The sequence below is a fragment of the Larimichthys crocea genome, chromosome III, assembly GCF_000972845.2.
Source record: "Larimichthys crocea isolate SSNF chromosome III, L_crocea_2.0, whole genome shotgun sequence".
NCBI lineage: Eukaryota > Metazoa > Chordata > Actinopteri > Sciaenidae > Larimichthys > Larimichthys crocea.
Window position 1 is genome coordinate 25,573,774 of NC_040013.1, and position 18,083 is coordinate 25,591,856.

General features: G+C 38.6%; 1 protein-coding gene across 3 annotated transcripts in view; it reads right to left on the reverse strand.

The window, feature by feature from the left end:
- Positions 1–440: 440 nt before the first annotated feature.
- ano2b (anoctamin 2b) overlaps positions 441–18,083 on the reverse strand; it is a 66,562-nt gene continuing 48,919 nt past the window's right edge. For all 3 annotated transcript variants that reach the window (XM_019265589.2, XM_019265588.2, XM_027273256.1), the window contains 4 exons: positions 17,883–17,935; positions 16,642–16,820; positions 6,659–6,764; positions 441–5,680 (listed from right to left, as the gene is read on the reverse strand). In XM_019265589.2, coding sequence (XP_019121134.1) covers positions 5,297–5,680; positions 6,659–6,764; positions 16,642–16,820; positions 17,883–17,935 — 722 coding nt within the window. In that variant the 3' untranslated portion in view covers positions 441–5,296. The remainder of the gene's footprint in view (positions 5,681–6,658; positions 6,765–16,641; positions 16,821–17,882; positions 17,936–18,083) is intronic.

Here is an 18,083-nt window from a genome sequence, read left to right on the forward strand (position 1 = left end):
TTAACTACTGGGTAGTATCTGTATGTATGTACTGAAAGTTATTCAAATTCATTCAAATATTTACTGAAAATAAGTCAGCATTCACTAAAATGAGAATAATCAGTGTTGCACTCATGTTACATACCTGTTCAAAACGATGCAAATCGTGCTGAATTAAAAGCTCCACTGTTGTTGATGTAAAGAATCCACATTATAATTTCTTTTATATTCTTCAACAAACATTTCTATCCCCAAAACAAACTGTGAGACAGCTCCAAAATTCAAATCTACAGACAGGAAATTATGTCAGTGTTACATTCATGAACATTTTCAAATTTCAAAGAGCTCTCGTATGGCCACACCACAGAATGCTCTGCACCTGTTGATGCATTGTTGATATAATTTAACTTTTGGTATCTTAAAAGGAAAAAAAATAATCAAACACACACAGTGCCATAAGATACAACATGACATACACTTGTTTACTTTAAAAGATGAGGGATTTTCAAAGTACATCATGACAAAAAAGCGTGTCCAATGTGTTACATATTGCTTTTTCTATAGCTTCTACCTACTCTAAGCCACTGCTATCTCCTTAGTCACTCTAAAACTATGAACAGAGCATTGGAACTATGTACTCAAGACATCTGGGAGACATCTGAAGGGTTTCTGTCCAAAACAACGGATATAAATGATGTTTTTCAGCATCAGGTACTCATTTATTAAGGTTCTTATCCATATTCTCCATCAGGATATAACTGCCAGTTCCCGACTGTCTTGAATGAATGCAATACAGCCTACCATTGTGTATCAGTGCATAAAAATGACAACCTTCAATTGTAATATCACTCCTTTCATGGTACTGTGTCTTAGATTTTAGTGTAGGCACAAAAATACTGCTTACCAATATAAAGCTTCAAATGTCATTGAGAGGTAGTTGTTAAAAAAATCTATGAATTTATGGTGAGTTTGTCATTTTGTCTTGATTCATCACATGGGAAAACATTACCCCCCTTGAAGTCTAATTCTAATTGTGGAAAGACTTGGTACAGTGTGACATAAGTATGAAAGGTTTTTGAGTATCATTATGAACCAATCATCATAAACCGCTTCAAAAGATGGGACTTAAAGCTGCATTAAGCAATTTGTGACCACTAGGTGGCAGAAAACTCTGAAACACAGCGCAGCTATACTATTGCCATATTAAGATGTTTTAGGAAATACACATGTAGCAGACACCGTGTAACCTTAGCATCAGACTGATTTGTGTTTCCTGATACTTTACAAATACACATTAAGGTTCAGTATGTAGGATTTAGTGACATCTAGTGGTGAGGCTGCAGATTGCAACCAGCTGAATACTGCTTCCTTTCAAAGTGTGCAGGAGAACTAAAGTGGCTGCAAACCTATGAACAACACAAAAGGCCCTTACTTGAGCCAGTGTATAGCTTGTTCCAGTCTACTGTAGAAACATGATTGTGCAACATGGTGGGCTCCATGTAAGAGGACCAACTCTCTCTGTAGATACAAATGATTCATTCTCAGGTCAAACACAACTAAACTACTATAAATTTAGGTAACTCTACACTAATAAAAAATATACAATATTATCTTCAATTTTGCCAATAGATCCTCTTAAATTTTAAACACTAGCCCTTTAAGTATATACTCCTTTTTTCTGTTTTGGTCTTCACCGTCTTTTAGTCTCATGTGTGATAGTGTATATTATTATTATTATTATTATTATTATTATTATTATTATTTTTGATTTGATATAAATTGATTTAAAGTTGATTTATCATGTTTAACATGGAGCTCAATTGCTTTTGTATTTCTTTCTGTATTGGGAAACCAATATTACAGTTGAGAAAAAACTTCACCAGCTGCCATTTTTATACATCTGATATACGGGTTACCAAAAACTTCCAGGCAAGACAACACGCTTATTACCCTTATCTGGTGCCCAACGATAAAGAGGGTCTACAATTAGAGACGCTGACAAGTGGAAACAGGCACGAGAGATGATGTTCATTAACAAAAACATTATAATGTCTGTACATGTAGGGTTTTTTTTAATATATTGCTGTCAAATTGGTTGCAGTGCCAAATTATAGCAAGTGCAGAAACTGCTTCAGCCTTGTATGTTTATTGGACAGGTAATGTCACAAGGACATCCTTGGTCAAAGGAGCCCCCCCCCCACCACCACCCCCAAAGAGATAAAAGCAGATCACACACAACATGAGAAAATTATTTCATAATCCATCCAACAATCATGTATTAAAAACTTCTACACCAGCTTACGCAACTTAAGGATCAGGTAAGGATTTCTTTTCTTGAATGACAGAAACCGGTATAACACCACTATCACAATTTCCTTGTCCTACAGTCTATGTAAATACATTTAAAGTTAACAGTCTGTCACTGAATCCTAACTGAGCAGACATGGTTTATGATGTAGAAATACAATCAGTTACAAGGCCTCTGAAACAGTACTGAAGGTTTGTAGCATGTCGGCATGTTAACACTGGATACGGTATTCCAAGATGGCACCTGTTCATTCCAATGAAAGTTACTCACCCAGTGTCTGAAAAAAGTCTGCATACCGCAGTTTGTTGGCCAACAAGACACATCAGCAGCAGCACACACCATCACCAGGTCTCTTGACAAATCTATGGTTAAAGTTATTTGAACTTATTTGGTCATACACTGAATTACCAAAAAAAAGTATTATTTTAGGGTGAGAAGACGGCATGAATGTTCAGTTCTGGGTGATGTCATTACTGGTAATTTAAGCAGTCTAATATCTGGTGTAGGCACAAAAAAATGTTTGTAATGTCATCTCAAATTCCAATGGACACCCAGGCAGTTAACATAAGCTGGCGTTAGCCATATCTTAGTCCTATCTGTGATTTGAGCACTCTATATGTTACTGTATTATACCGTATCCCAGTTATTCTATGTCATGATATGAATCATGGACTTACTAAGGTGCTGAGGGTTACAGACTACCCATTGCTATACGTTTTGAGAGTCTGGTCATCAACCATGACCTAATCCGGACCCATAAAAGAAAGACTGCTAAGGCTAGACCCCTTTCATTCCCCTCAGGACTAATATAGCACTGAGCATGCATGAGCTAGTATGGAAGTATTTCTGTGTCATCTGAGTTTGAATATGAATTTCTAATGCTGAATTTTTTCAACATCAAAATCAAACAAAAAAATCAAATTTTGTGGGGGGTTTTTGCCTCAGATTTTTTCCCCAGTGTTGAAATCAATTCAGTTTAAAAAAAAAAAAAATCAATGTCTCAAAATATTCAGTTTTTCAAAATTCAACGTGAAAAAGAATTCAGCATCTCAAAATTCAGTGTCCATTCAGTGTCAAAAAATTCAACGTCTTAAAATAAACGTCAAAAGAACCAGACTGACAGAACACTGACTTTACTTCAACACTGAAAAAGGCAAAAAATCACCCAGTGCTAAAAATTCGATGTTTTTAGAATTAAAGAAGCATTTTGATGCTGAAAAAATTCAGTATTAGAAATATATATTCAAACTCCGATGGCACAGAAATACTTCCATAGAGCTGTGGATGACTCTGCAGGTGTTAAAATAACATGAACAAAAGAAGGACGGATCAGTGCTAATAGGCTTCCATTTCCAGAGTCAAAAGCTAGTCAGGTTATCTTTATACTAGCTTCCACTTTGGAATGAAATACACATTCAACAGTGTAATTGGTCCTCCCAAATATTACTGAATATGTTCTAAAAGGACACATGTCTTAAATCACTAATAATGGTGAATCAACAGTAAGTATTGACTTGTATTTATGTTCATAGGGCTTTCATGTGGAGCACATCACGGAAGTTGGTTGGCTGCCAAATATCAGTCAACCGCTGCCAAAAGAACCGCCCGCCCTCAAGTTTAACCACAGTTTCCACTAACATGTCAAAAAACATTTGACGCTTTTCTGGAAAAATGGTAAATTATGCACATTAGCTTCAGTATCATTATAGCTTATATTTCCTATACAGAAATTTCAGTTTGACTAACATACATAACACTAATTCAATTAGTATGCTAACGAGTGGTTAATAACTGTACGGTGATAGACCAGATAGCATGTTAGCTAGCTAACAAGCTGAAAATATCTAAAATCATCTAAAATCCGATGTCAGAGATGAATTGACTGGTTCACAGTCAGAAAGAGATGACTAGTTGTACAAAATAAAATCTGTTGAGACTTTTCAGTGTGTGAAGTGGCTGGCAGAGGTTGCGTGACACAATAGAGTTCTTCGTTTCGGGCAGTATTAACCCATATTTACTTACCTCCAGGAAGAATGAACACTGATTATGTATATGTTCCCCTGACAATCAAAGCAGTGAAATCATTTCTAACTCACCAGTCACAGTTTGTAAAAGAGCTGGCTTTCTCTTTGCCTTCAGGAGATATAGTGTAGTTAGTTGTAAGTCCATATGGCTAACGGGAAAAATGTTTCTAAAACTACAGCTTGAGGTGGCATATAATAGTTTGCCACATTGGCATGTACATCCTTCCATGGAATACATCAGGCAGGGTGTAGAGAAACAACACCGTTGGCTGGGTATTCACGAGAGATACAATTACTGTAAAGATTGAAAATGTTTCCTGAATTCTATGGAGAAAAATCAGTTGCAACACCGTAAATGCTATGAAGAAAACAACTTGCTCTTCTAGGAGGCTCATGTGTGCTTTCAGTACCATGTATTGAAAAGTACAGAAAATGTGTTTTGTTGTAGCTGCTACAAATTCTGGTAAAAACAAAAATACATACAGAGCATACTGTAAGCACATAAAGCAGGAAAATTCAGACAGTCCCCACCATGTCCAACAATCTGTTTTTGTTGAATCTGTCCATTTGTTAATAGTCCTTCCTTAATCTCCATTTTTTTTTCCAGGTTCTTGTAATATTCATGTGTTCAGCCTAATACAATAATTATTGCTTGTCTACGCTATGAAGCAAGTGTGCCTCGCTAAATAATTTATTTTTACCAAAAAGTAAAAATCATATGTTATCAGGTGAACAGTCGGTGCAAGGAGGAACAACACACAGACAGCCATTCAATCAGTGTGGACATTGCACATTCAACCACACTGAGACCAATGAATTCAAATTTGTTCCAAACGATACTGTGGTTGTTTAAATCACAGCACTACAGGACCAGGACACAAAAGACACAGGCAGAGACATTCACGGACCGCATCACCCGAGCAATATGTTCTCCAGTCCCCGTGGCCCAGCTGAAACACCCCTACAGATGTGTGTTGTGTACATGTCACACCGCCGTGTGTCTTGAATTCTCATTTTCATTCCTGGGCGACTGGGGAATCTTCCTGGTGAACTGGCTGAAGCTGGCGGCCCTACATCTCGCCCTTGTTCCTTCTCCTCCTCTGTCACCAGCCAACCCCTGCGTTGGACCTGAGGGTAGAGTACTGTAGCGGCCCGGGATGGGGAGGCCCTGGCGGAGCACTTGACCCCCTCCCTGTTGGAGGGTGGCGTCCTTGGAGAAGAGGCTCTGGATGAGCTGGAATTTTTCCTTCTCTTCCTGTAAGAAGACGTCGACCAGGAGCTTCTTCTCCCGTTTGAGTTGCTCCACGATCGTTTTGGGAACGTCAGGGATCACCCAGGCGACCACGAGACTGAGGAACATCACCAGATTCTGGAGGACAGAGAGAAGAGGATAAGTGTGTGAGAGAGAAAAAAAGTGATGGATATGAAGACAAATAAAGAAAGATGGACCACAAAAGTGTGTGTAGGTGAGTTTTGATGGGCCATTCTGGAAAAAAAAACTGATGGTGCAACATGAAAGAGTCAATATTAATTAACTTTGGGGGATAATAATGGTATATTTTTTCCCCTATAATTTCCATAATTTGGAGTCTACTAAGGATATAAACAGGATGTATAATATTGCCATAGACTCAGTGAGGTATGCTGTCGGCTACTGCTATTAGCATGTGTGCCCATGGATGTACAGACAACTATCATGACTATGTTCATACTGAAATAATATTAAAAACATGATGATTTTCTGTTTTGGAATTATAAAGAGTGTCTTTTCAATTATTTCTACACAGCACTGGCCTGCACCTGTCCCTTTCACTTATGTGTCTTTGCCTCTTAAGTGTCTTTGGGTTTCTCGCAACAGCCACTCACAGTTGGAAAACTTCTGATCTTTAAACTTTAAGGACATTTTAAGGAACATTTGGCACACATATGTATGCAAGGAGTGCCGGTTGCTGATTGACTGTGATATCTGGTAATACTCCCCGTCATGATGAGAGTACATCGTGATCCACCTAATTAAGAAAGACTGGTCCACACATATACACAAACAGTTACTTTATCTGTTCTATTTGTATCTTTTTATGAAACAAATCTGTTAAAGTCAACTGCAAAACAGCCACAAAAATGATACACAAACACATATGGAAGCTATCGATGCAAAACACAGTGTGTGTGCTTTGATACTGCAGAGTGACAAATATGTTGGAAATATTCGGACCATGTGTTTGCACCTGTTAAAGACTAATACTAACATATCTGATACGTTTGCTGTCTGCTTTATACTGTGTCTTTCTCTCTATTGTGTTTTTAAATGGGATAATGATAATGATGATGCTCAATGAGCTCATACCTGGAACAGTATGACGAAAGCCAGTCTCGCAGCCAGGACGCACCAGTACTGTTTGGAGAACGTGTATGCATCTGGAGACCAAGGGGGTTCTCTGTAGTCTTTATACCTAGAAGAAAACACACATGAACACAGTGTTGATTTCATGTCTGCTGGGAAAAATATAAATGAGCTTTCTTTGGAATCAAACACAAACTTGTATAACCCAGCGAAGGCACCACCCAGAGTGTTTGCTTGACTGCTGATCACTGATAGATCTTTCCTCTTCCATTTTTGTCAATTCATTCATCCTGTGACCCAATCTGATTTATCTTTACCTGGCCGAGACACAGCCTCATTAAAGCACACTACTCCTCCACTCAGCTTGCACCCTGACTCAAAGTGCAATAAACTTTATTGGGATTCCTTTCTTTTGTTTTCTTTGTAGTAAACAGTCTTTATTGTGCTGGCAATACAAACAGCAGAAAACTGGAAACACATGTTGAGCTAACGGAAGACGGCTTCAAATGAGAACAAGGAATCACAGAGAGACAAGAGAAGAGAATGAAAAAAAGCAAGGAGAGGAGAGAAACAGAGGCAAAAGAATGAGAGATAAAGAGAGACAGGAATGTGTGAGAGAAGGTCAAGAGTGAGAAATGTAAGAAAAGGAAGTAAAACAGAGGAAGATGGTATGTTTATAGCAGGTTTGTCAGGTGAAACACAAGCACTTGCATTTATGGAACCGGGTAGGTTGAGGATGTGCTCTCATCTGGTATAATACACAAACACACATACACACACACACACACACACACACACACACACACACACATACATAAAACAGCTGTATTTTTGTTTTCAGAGTAATGTTTAGTCCAGTTTTACTTCAAGGCTCAAGGCAGAGAGCTAATCCTTGGTGGTTTATTTAGAAAATGAGCTCACTGTAGATCCTGTCACATTTTAGTTATCCTTTGTTGTCTCCTTGAAAAAATATATTGCTTTATATTCACTGAACCTAAGATTTCCCTTGTGTGTCTCTGGCAGGATGCTGTTGTGCACCACATGAGCCTGACTCATGACTGATTCTTCTGTCGGTGTTACTACTTGTTCCTAAGTGCACAGGCTGGTTCAAGTGTTGCATTAGCAGACTGTATGAGGCCATAAAAATGAAAACGTGGTGCTGTAATGTAACCTGTGGCAGTCAGACAATTCAGGCGCCATGGCTGCTGTTGCTGAAAATGCTGATCAGAGAAAAAGACGCGATAATAGAAATAAAATAATGCCTAGTAGGACCTGGGCTGTTAAAAATAGTAATAGGAGTTCTCTATTTGTAGGAGAAAAACTTTGATGATTTGTTATTTTCTACCACTGTCCACTCTCTAGGAAAAAGACTCGGCATTGACAAACATCTGGCTTCATGGACTTATTGTGTACATTGTGTACATGTCATTCCTGGTGTGCAGCCAAGTTCATGGAGAAGATTGACCAGACTGTTCCCTGCTGGATGCAATCAGTCCTAAATAACATAAAGAGGGTCTCACCCTCATTATGCTCGACATCAGGGGTATATTTATAACGGAACTATTTGGATGTAGTCAGTCATTTAAATATAGAAATGCACAGCAGGATTCAGTCAAAATCAACTCAAAAGTTAAGCTTTGGGTAAGGAAGTTGAGTCTGCTGTCATTTAAAAAAAACTGCTAGAGATGATCAGATTAACCAAAAGTAATGCAAAAAGCAATAAACATTTCAAAATATACCTTTTTTTTTAAATGAAGGTCTTCAACTGCACACATTTGAAACTGTGAAGGTCCAGAGTGCAGGCAGAACATGTTATATATTTATATATATAATATATATATATTTCAGGACAATGCTCTACATATGTTCAGATCAGTAAAATACTTCCTTCCGTCTTCATGCCTTTGAGCTGATGAGCTAAAGTGTAGTGGAGGACAGCTTTATGTTACAGTACTCCATTTTTACAATTCTTTTTTAAAAAGACTCAGTCGTTCCCTGTGGGACGCAAAGTACAACATATAGCATTCCTTTCAAGGCAATGAGACAATCCGTCTCATTGTTATTATACAGAACATCTATAGGCAGAAGAATGCATCCTCCCAAACCACTGAATGTACAGAGGAGATAAAAGAGATTAAGATGTATAGACAAAGATCAGTATTATGTGGAGCTATAGATAGAGCAGTCTTCGAGCCAACGCCAGGTCAAATTAGTGCATTTAGGACACTAAGATAGACATCAGACGGAGTCAAAATGAAGTCAAACTAAAGGGCATGCAGGCTGTTATGTTTAGTCATGGCACGCCATTCAAAAGTTCCATAAAAATCGGGCCAGTAGTTTTTCCAGAATCCTGCTGACAAACAAACAAACTGCGCCGAAAATATAATGTCCTTCGTAAGAAGAAACCACATGGTCCAACAAAAGGACAGAAAATCAATAGGATCAAGATGAAGAATTTGATACCAAACATGGAATAAGAAGAAGAAGTAATTAAGGCAGGACATGTTGATGAGCCACTGAATGCATGGACCATAAGAAGACTAACACAACATGCATAAATCTATTTCCACTGTAGCTGCCTGCGTCTCCTTTTACTGCATGGTCAACAGAAAGAAACGCCATGAGTCAAGGTCGTGGAGGACCAAAGTACTACTGACCTCAGCAAAGTGAGTGTCTGGGAACACGGAAGAAGGACGTCAACGATCTATCTGTAGTGATTTATATCAGTATTACTTTAGTGTCTACTTTAGAAGCAAACTCTTGTTGATGTAGTTAAGAAACAAGAATCTCAATCAGTCCCTCTGCAAAGTTACGATTAAAAAACAAATAGTTTGATTACCTTGTTTCGCTTCTCCAAAATGAAGAAGATAGAATAACAGAGCTTACTCTTATTTTACCACCACAGGGGCAAAGATGTGGTCTTATGGAGGGTTATATATTGGACTATTACTTGGCTGGAAGCAGTTACTTATGTTGTTGCCATGCACTTGACACTGAAAAAGTTAATCGGTGAACTAAATGCTAATAAGAAGATTTTTTTACCTTCAGACAGAGCCTGACTAGCCATTTACAGTTATTATGCTAAGCTAACTGGCGTCATATTTATGGCCATAGCTTCATATATAATGGACAGACATGAAAATAGTGTCATATCTAACTCAAATAACCATATTTCATAAAATGTCCACCTGTTATTGATCACCTTCCTGCTCTGTTCAAATCAGCTAATAATATTAATCTATTACTATATGACAAAATCTATATCATCATAATACATATTTTATGATTAGAAAATATGTTCTGTCCAGATTTTCATGGCTAAGCCCTGCATCCTCTCAATCACAATCCTGTAGGAAGAGCACCAATGTAAAAAAAATAATCATAATAATAATAATAATGATGATGATGATGATGATGGTAAAATGTAATAATCTTATTAGTAAGACATGCTTTGCCTACGGTGAAAATCAAAATGTCAGAAAAAGGCAGACAAAACAACTCCAACTCTCTTCCACCTGCTGGAGCTGATAAAATGACAATTTTATGTTAGATTTGAAGCAGTTGTGTTTAAAACTGAATTTCGACTACCTCGTAGCTTGATAAAAGAAGAAGAGGAAAGATATATGAGCGCAGGAAACTCACACTGGAAACTGTCTTTCACAGTAAACACACAGCAGCTTAGCGTCAGCTTTAATGTGACGGCTTGAGACAACTCACATCCACACATGAAACAAATCCTCTGAAGCTAAAACAAATGAAATAGTCTGACTGAGTTGTCTGACTAAGTACTTGACTAATAGTATAGAAATAATAGAGAGGGAGGGCGAAATGTGTGTGTGTGTGTGTGTGTGTGTGTGTGTGGGTGTGTTAGCAGGGTCTTATGGTGTCTGATTCCTTCTCCTTTTACAGTCATGTGAGTGAGGAATGCTCGCTGTAAAAGTCAGCTCTTCTCAACCTTTTTTTTCCTTTGATCTATTCATCTTTCTCTCACTGGCTGGCCAGTATTTAACAGCATTTTGTTGTGGATTGAATTCCAATGTGAACTAAACTTTAAAACAAGACCAACCATCCCGCCACACTCAATTTAACTTCACTTGCAGGGCTGGAATTAAATATAAAACATCATTATCAAAAACAATTTTTTCCTCTCTCTTTCCTGTGTATGTGTCTTCTAGACACTCCTTGTTTGGTTAGAATAGAGCAGCTCAGCAGCAAATGGAGCATCTAACTCAATATTCTTTCATAAGACCTTGCAGTAAGATTATGGTCCGTATGGGAGCAGTTGTTCCTGAGAATTCCTGCTGCCAATGCCTCCTGGGATCCAGGAATAAATTTACAGACAAATAGAGGTCAGACCATTCCCATCCTTAAACCACACAAACATACACTAACTCTTCATCGCATAACATGGTTACTGCCAGGTAAAACTATTGTATGATAGACCTAAAACATATCTCTCTATTTGTTGTGTGCAAGAACATGTGCGTTCCATACTGTTGTGTCTAAGCATCCGCCTTTCAGCTTTGTGTGACCTTCTCTGTCCGTCTTTTCCCAGAATTGTTAAGAAGGAAGACAACAGATCTGGCAACCTGCTTACTCTGACCCAAAAACACTTCCATCCTTTTGCAGTTTGTTACTTCCTCCTGGCTGCATACAGAGTGACATGGAGTCCAAACTCCCTTGACAGGTAGAGATTCTTTAACCACGCCGCTCAATCTGTCATTTCATGGTTTCAGTTTAGGGAAAAATAAACTTTAAAAGGCCTTAAATTAGACTTTCTCGTCAGGGGGTGTCACTACAGTAACCTTAACGCTCCACATTTAGACAGTTTTGGTCCTCATGTGCAGCCAAACAAATCCACAGCTGCCTCACAGATGCTCATTATTCAGACCTTGTCAGCTCAATTGCAGTGTTTGGGGATGAAATGTTTCTGACTTCGATGTCCCACGGTTGACCACGAAAAACCCACAGAGTAAGTCATAAAAAATAGATTGTGCACCACTGACCGCTTCAATGTTGTGCTTCAAGCGAGTGAGCATTAACCTGTTTTTTCCTGATTTTTGTCAGCAATGTCAGTCGCTTCACCGCTGTGGTCCAGACTGAAATATCTTTAACCATTAAAGTCCGTGTAAATGCGAGATTTCTTTCAAAATACATGAAATGTGTTGGAAAATAGTTGCTGAAAACATGTGAAAAGACTTTGAATGATCTATTACTGAAATGTGGAGTTAGAGGTTCAAACAGTTTTTTGTGGGCGGTCCTTAAAGGGTGGCTCGATGACATGCTGAGGCCACCCTGAGCATACCCCTGCACCCCGAGCAGAGAGATAGAGATGAATTCACTCACTCAGTGTTTGTTAGTCATGTCATTTTCTGAACTCATCTGACACGTTTCAGTCGCTTCAAAATTGCTGCTTGACTGCTTCCATGGCTGGCCGTGGCTTTGGCACATTGAGTGACGCGCCCCCCCAGTCCTGGTGCTGAGAATTTATTTTTACCTGATTTTGGCACCTAATTTCATAAACCTCGATATTTTTAATCCTTCAAATTTGGCTGGGTGGTTATTAGCACATTCTTCTTTGACAAACTCAGAACACATACTGTACTTATTCTTACTTTACACAGACTTTAAATTGATTACCATTAAAATTTCAAGACATTAGTACCACTGCTGAAGCGACCTCTAGCGGCATCATGAGGTTGGATACTTTTCTGTGACATTCAAGATCACCTTTAAATCTGATACACATATGCTGCCAAGAGAATGTATCCCAATGAGGGATAGCATAACTCCTTGGCTTTGATTTCCTGGTAATAAGAGTGTAACTACAGCCAACTTTCCGTCAGCTAAGAGAACAAGCTCTGTCTTAACATGAAGCTAGGAGCCTAAGAGTCCCACGATAATAATACTTTTCAAAGCCTCGTCCAGGAAGAGACAATCATTTGCAACATATGAGGCTGTCTGATCACGATCTTTGTGGTTAACTTGTCCTATCTCTTGTTTTTATACTCTTTAATGTATCTGTTTATTAGATTCGATTAGATTAGAAATTATGTATTAATCCCAAACTGGGAAATTGCATATGTTGTGTACTTTGATTTCTTTAAATCACTGTAAAGCTTTCTGTATAAATATAATTTGATTTAAAACTAACTGACATCATCTGGAATGCCGAGAAATTCCCTTTCCTCCTGCCCCCTACAGATCGAGGGCTAAGGTCAGCCACTAAGACACTAAGGACTGCTAAGAATTTATTATTCATCAACAGTAACTCAGTAGGAGCTTGGACCTGGATCACCTTTAACGCAAAACATGTTATGAGAACAAGTTTGTGGCCAATTAGAATTTTACACTTTGCAACATTGCAATAATATCTTCCTCAGCAGTGGCGTCACAAGCCCCCCTAAATAATTTGGTGGTGTTTTATTATTATTTTTATTTATTTTTTCACAAAAAAATGCCTATTTATACAATACAAAGTGGCCAGAATATGAGTTTAAACCAATAATCATATAAACTGTCATTATTCACTTAAATATGATCATAAATCTCATTTCATCGGGTACGGTAGAGAGAGCCCCTTCAGTGCGTCATTATACAATCCATTCCACTTTTTCATATAGAGAACGCCCACATCACTGAAATTCCAGTCCATGTTTTCCATGCGACCCTGCTCACTGCCGCTTGCGTGTTTACCTCTGAAGTACACAGAGCCGAACCTCACAGCGGCAAGAGCAGAGCGCGAACGCATGGGTGAAGGATGGACATTAGAGCCTTTTTCAAGAAAGTAAGCATTCATCACTGCTGGTAGTAACACTTAGCTAACAGCAGAAAAGTTCCATGTAATTAATAAACCAAAATGTTCCGTGTTTGAATCGCAGCTGGCCAGCTCTGAAAGTTCCTAGCTGCTGCTAGCTAGTTGAGATGACTTCTGTTCCATACTACATCATCGCTATTTGCATTAAAACTTGTCAAAAGACCAATATGAAAAGGTGTCAAGGATATCCTTCTTTGCAATTATGCTATTGTCTACTGACGATTTATAACAACTTGTATTTTAGGTTACACCATATTTTATAAGAAAATCTATCAAAGACAAAGCCGGTGCAGGACACACACACACACACACACACACACACACACACACACACACACACACACACACAAAGATGGAGAGAAACATGGTTATTGCAAAGCAGTAGTGGACATATTAAAAAGTATGTAATGTAATATGTAATGTAGTAATGTAAAGTGAAAAGGTATATTGCAAATAATGGGCAAGACATATGGGGGTTGAGACCAAGTTTTCATTCCTGGTTTAATTGCTCCACATTGGTGCAGATTTCTAGTTTTCTGGCAGGTGGAGGGGAAAATAGGATGGGTGAAAGAGGGGCAGGGGAGTTAACCATCGTGATGGCCTGGTTTATGAAGATGTTGGTAAGTCTAGGGTGGTGGTTAGAGAACAGTCTTCTCCTGTATAATGTGTCCATGATGATGAGTTATGAAACACTTGCCCTCTTCATTTTGTGCAGGTATGTATGGCACCTGCAATTGTTTTTATTTGTATTTTAGCACAATTTAACTGGTGTTGTTTAGCTGGTAAAGCAGCTGAAGGAGTATGGAGGCGTCATCGTCTTAGATTAATCAATTGATTGACAAAGCTTTCTCCTCTATGGGCTAAGCCACCCCAGTTTCTTAAACCTAGTGACGTCCCTGTTCCTCAGTCATCTTATCATGGAACGGTCACTTTTCTGATTTCCTAACAAGTTTCTGTAGTTTAGCCACCCAGCAAGAAAAGGGAGCAATCAACATGAACTTACTTGTTTCCTTGCCTGTCTATCGTGCACCCATGATTAAAATGTTTGTTTTTACAAGCAAGAAGAAGATAGCAGCTGATAACAGAGCAGATGTTGGGTGTTTTTTTTATTTTTACAATTAATCTTGATCACATTCTGACAAGCTGGGATAAAGTTGAATTAATTTATTTGTTGACCTTGGCAGACTTAACATGGTTTCTTAACATTTCAGCTGCAGCATTTCGTTTGATTTAATGTTCTGCCATGATAAGGGCTCAGTCTTCTCTGTAAAGTTTTTCTGACATGCTAAAGCTACTCTATTCTATCTATTTTAACCACATGACAGAATTCATATTTCACCCACATTTAGTTTAGCACTGGGAATACAGTTGAGAAAACACGACATGATGCAGAGATGTACAGTGATGCTTTGCCCATTGATGCAGAAACTGTCTTCAGGTCTTCCTCACATTGCTGTTTTTAAATGTAATTAAAGATTTAATACCTCAGTGGTTGGCCTCTCTCACACCATCCATCCAACTACAATACAGTGCCTCTTCCCTTCCTTCCTTTCCTCTGTCTTATTTCTACATTGTTCCCTGCTTCTCTTTGCTTTATTTTCTGTTCAGTGATGTTATCCTTCATCCCCCCATTCTCTGTTTGACACTATCATCCATCTATTTTTCCATTCTACACCTTATTTCTTCCATGTTCATCTACAGAAAGAAATTAACTGCCTGGAACATCTGACATGCTTTCATTTACATACAGAGTTGAATCATTTCCTGTGAGCCCAGAGGCGTTGCCTACAATGTAAGCAGCACTACAGCACACACACTGCAGACACACACGCCCTTCTTGGAACATCTTCTAGCCCAATTCATGCCTATAAGCATTCAAGGCCTACAGTATCTCGTCATGTTTGAGACGTGACGTACCACACTACATTCATACAAAGACTGCATTCTTGCATTGTCATTCTTTGCTGTCTTATGTAACAGCAGGTTGGCCTCTGTGGGCGCAAACACATGACCTTTCCTTCTACAACGCTTTATATTGATGTTATGAAAGAGATGCTTGCCACTGGCATGCGTGAAAATGCAAAGACACAACACTGCATTGTCTATTGGGGCTAATCATCGAGCCTTACTGGTGTCGTGACAATATCATCCAGCCAAAAACTTACTTAGTCACTTGCTGTGCAATACTCACAATCACTGGCTCAAATAAAGACTTAATTTTGCATCATTTGGTGCCTGCGGTGGGACCAGTAAAAAGCTCTCTCGTTCTGTCACCTGAAAACCTACATTACTTCATAGTGGTCAACAATCAAGTCAAGAGAAATCATAGAGAAATCATTCATTCCTCTTATCTCAAGTCAAACTTGTGCAGTTTATTCATTAGATGCAGAAAAGACTATTCCCCACTCTAGAAGCTCATGAAATTGAACATCATCCATTTGCTGCATCAGTTCTACCGTACAGTATATGCACACTGAACAGAAAATATTCTATGCGGCTTTATGCAGACAATATATTGTTATACGTATCAGATATCTCAATTAGAACTACACTCATTTTGGATACAAAGTCAAAATTAGCAATCTTTTTATTTTGTAGCCTTGGCTGGTTCATTACACTGAATCTCCTCGATTGCTCCTGAATTGGTTTTGCAGCTGCTTGCAAAAGAGTTTCTTGTGACAGCAAACAGTGAACAGTAAAAGTGTGTGACTGTAGAGCTTCTAATGTGAAAATATAATATGAATAAAGGTTTTAAAGGAACGAGATCATTGAGCTGGAGATAGACATCAGCTCTGTGAACCACAGAAGAGACAGAAACATCCTTCTGTCAAATTAAATGGATATTAGCCTTGAAATATGCATGTAATTGGCAGTTTTATTCCTTGTTGATACAGGAGCGGTTCATGTATCAGTTGAGGTCAAAGTTATAAGCTATGGCAGGCAAAGTAATTTTTATCCACTCAGACAAAAATCCTATTAGATAACACAAATCCCTGTGATGTGTGTGAAAATAAATAAACTTTTTTCTGAATGCTGAATGGAATTATCTCTTTGTCCTTCGTATTAAATATTGCCCGTCACAAAGGTAATGAAGCAAATTATAATTAAGGCATCACTTCCAACATTTGTAACTTTTAAGCGTGTGCATGCATGTGTGTGTGTTTTTTACCTGCAAACAGTGATGTCTCCATGCTCAGAATTCTGTGGTGCCGTGCCGGATTTAAAATTGGACACATTAAAGTAGGAGAGGGTGTGGTCGATGAAACCATGCATGGTGCCTGTCTGACTGAACATGTACAGGTAGACGAGCCGGGGGATGAAGTCTGACGTGAAGGAGATCACAAAGGCCTATAGAGAGAAAGAGACAGAGACAGTGTGAGTGGGTGAAACACTAATTATAGGTGTAAATAATACACCATGAGAAAATGCAATGAAATGTATTCATTTTGTAACATTAAATAAAGTCTGTATAACTGAAACATGCCCAAAAAAGGGATTCTACTCCCAGTTTTTCATTGCCTTGAAGCAGCTTAAGTACATGTATGTGTCCAGTGCCCCATAGCTCCAGAATAAATAAAACTTCTGCTGTTGCTTGCTTTTTTGAATCCTCTGCAAATCTGTTTAGTATTAAAAGTAAACGGAATAGGATTTGCTTAGATGGCCAGGGACAAATCCCAAGCAAAACTTTCCCTGACCTTCACAGAGCACCATGTTACGGTGTTTCAGATATGATTTAGGGGTCTCACAGAGTGACATCACAGTGAGAACACAGGTTAAATCTCTCTTCGATATTAACTGTTATCGTTGTCACAGATGAATTATGTCCAGGGACACACACAGCAAGACCTGATGAAAGCTGGATTACATGTCGAAATGTTCCAGCAGAGAATCAAGGTCAGTGGCAAAACACTGCCGTGTTATGCAATGTTTGACATCTTCTCCTGTCCGTGATGTATTTGATGATCTGACTTTGTTTACATAAGAACTAAATACTGTGACGTCAGAAGTTAATAACTTTGTAGCTCAGTCTGTAGGGAAATCGGGCATGGACCACAATATGCACCCTTGAGCATGGTACTGAATCTCTATCTGCTCCCAGGGTGCCGCCATGTGGCTGCCCATCACTCCACCATCTCTCCATGTTGTGTGTGTCTCTGTGTGTCGTTGTGTGTAGTTGCTTTTCAGACCTACGTATGAAAAACTTGAGTGAAAAAAGAATTTTCCCATTTAGGGATCAATAAAGATAATCTTCTTCTATTCTTAATAAGACAAATAAGAAATGTATTCCTTTGAGACATTTTAACAAGTAACATAATAACAATACTTGCTTACAATAACTCATAGGAACAGGAAGATTGTAACCACATACAGTACAGATAGTAAAAGGCAGGACATTGCATGAATACTTACATTTATAATGACTGAGAATTTTCCCATTCCACTCAGTATGTTGTACCATATACCTACAGAAGGAACAGCAAGAGAGAGAGACAAGGAGAGAGAATGGAGACAGAAAGAGGCAAATCTGTATTACACACAGTGACAAAACTGTAAATGGTTTCCGATGGCTGGTCTGTACCGAATTCTCATGGCAACCCATCCAATAGTTGA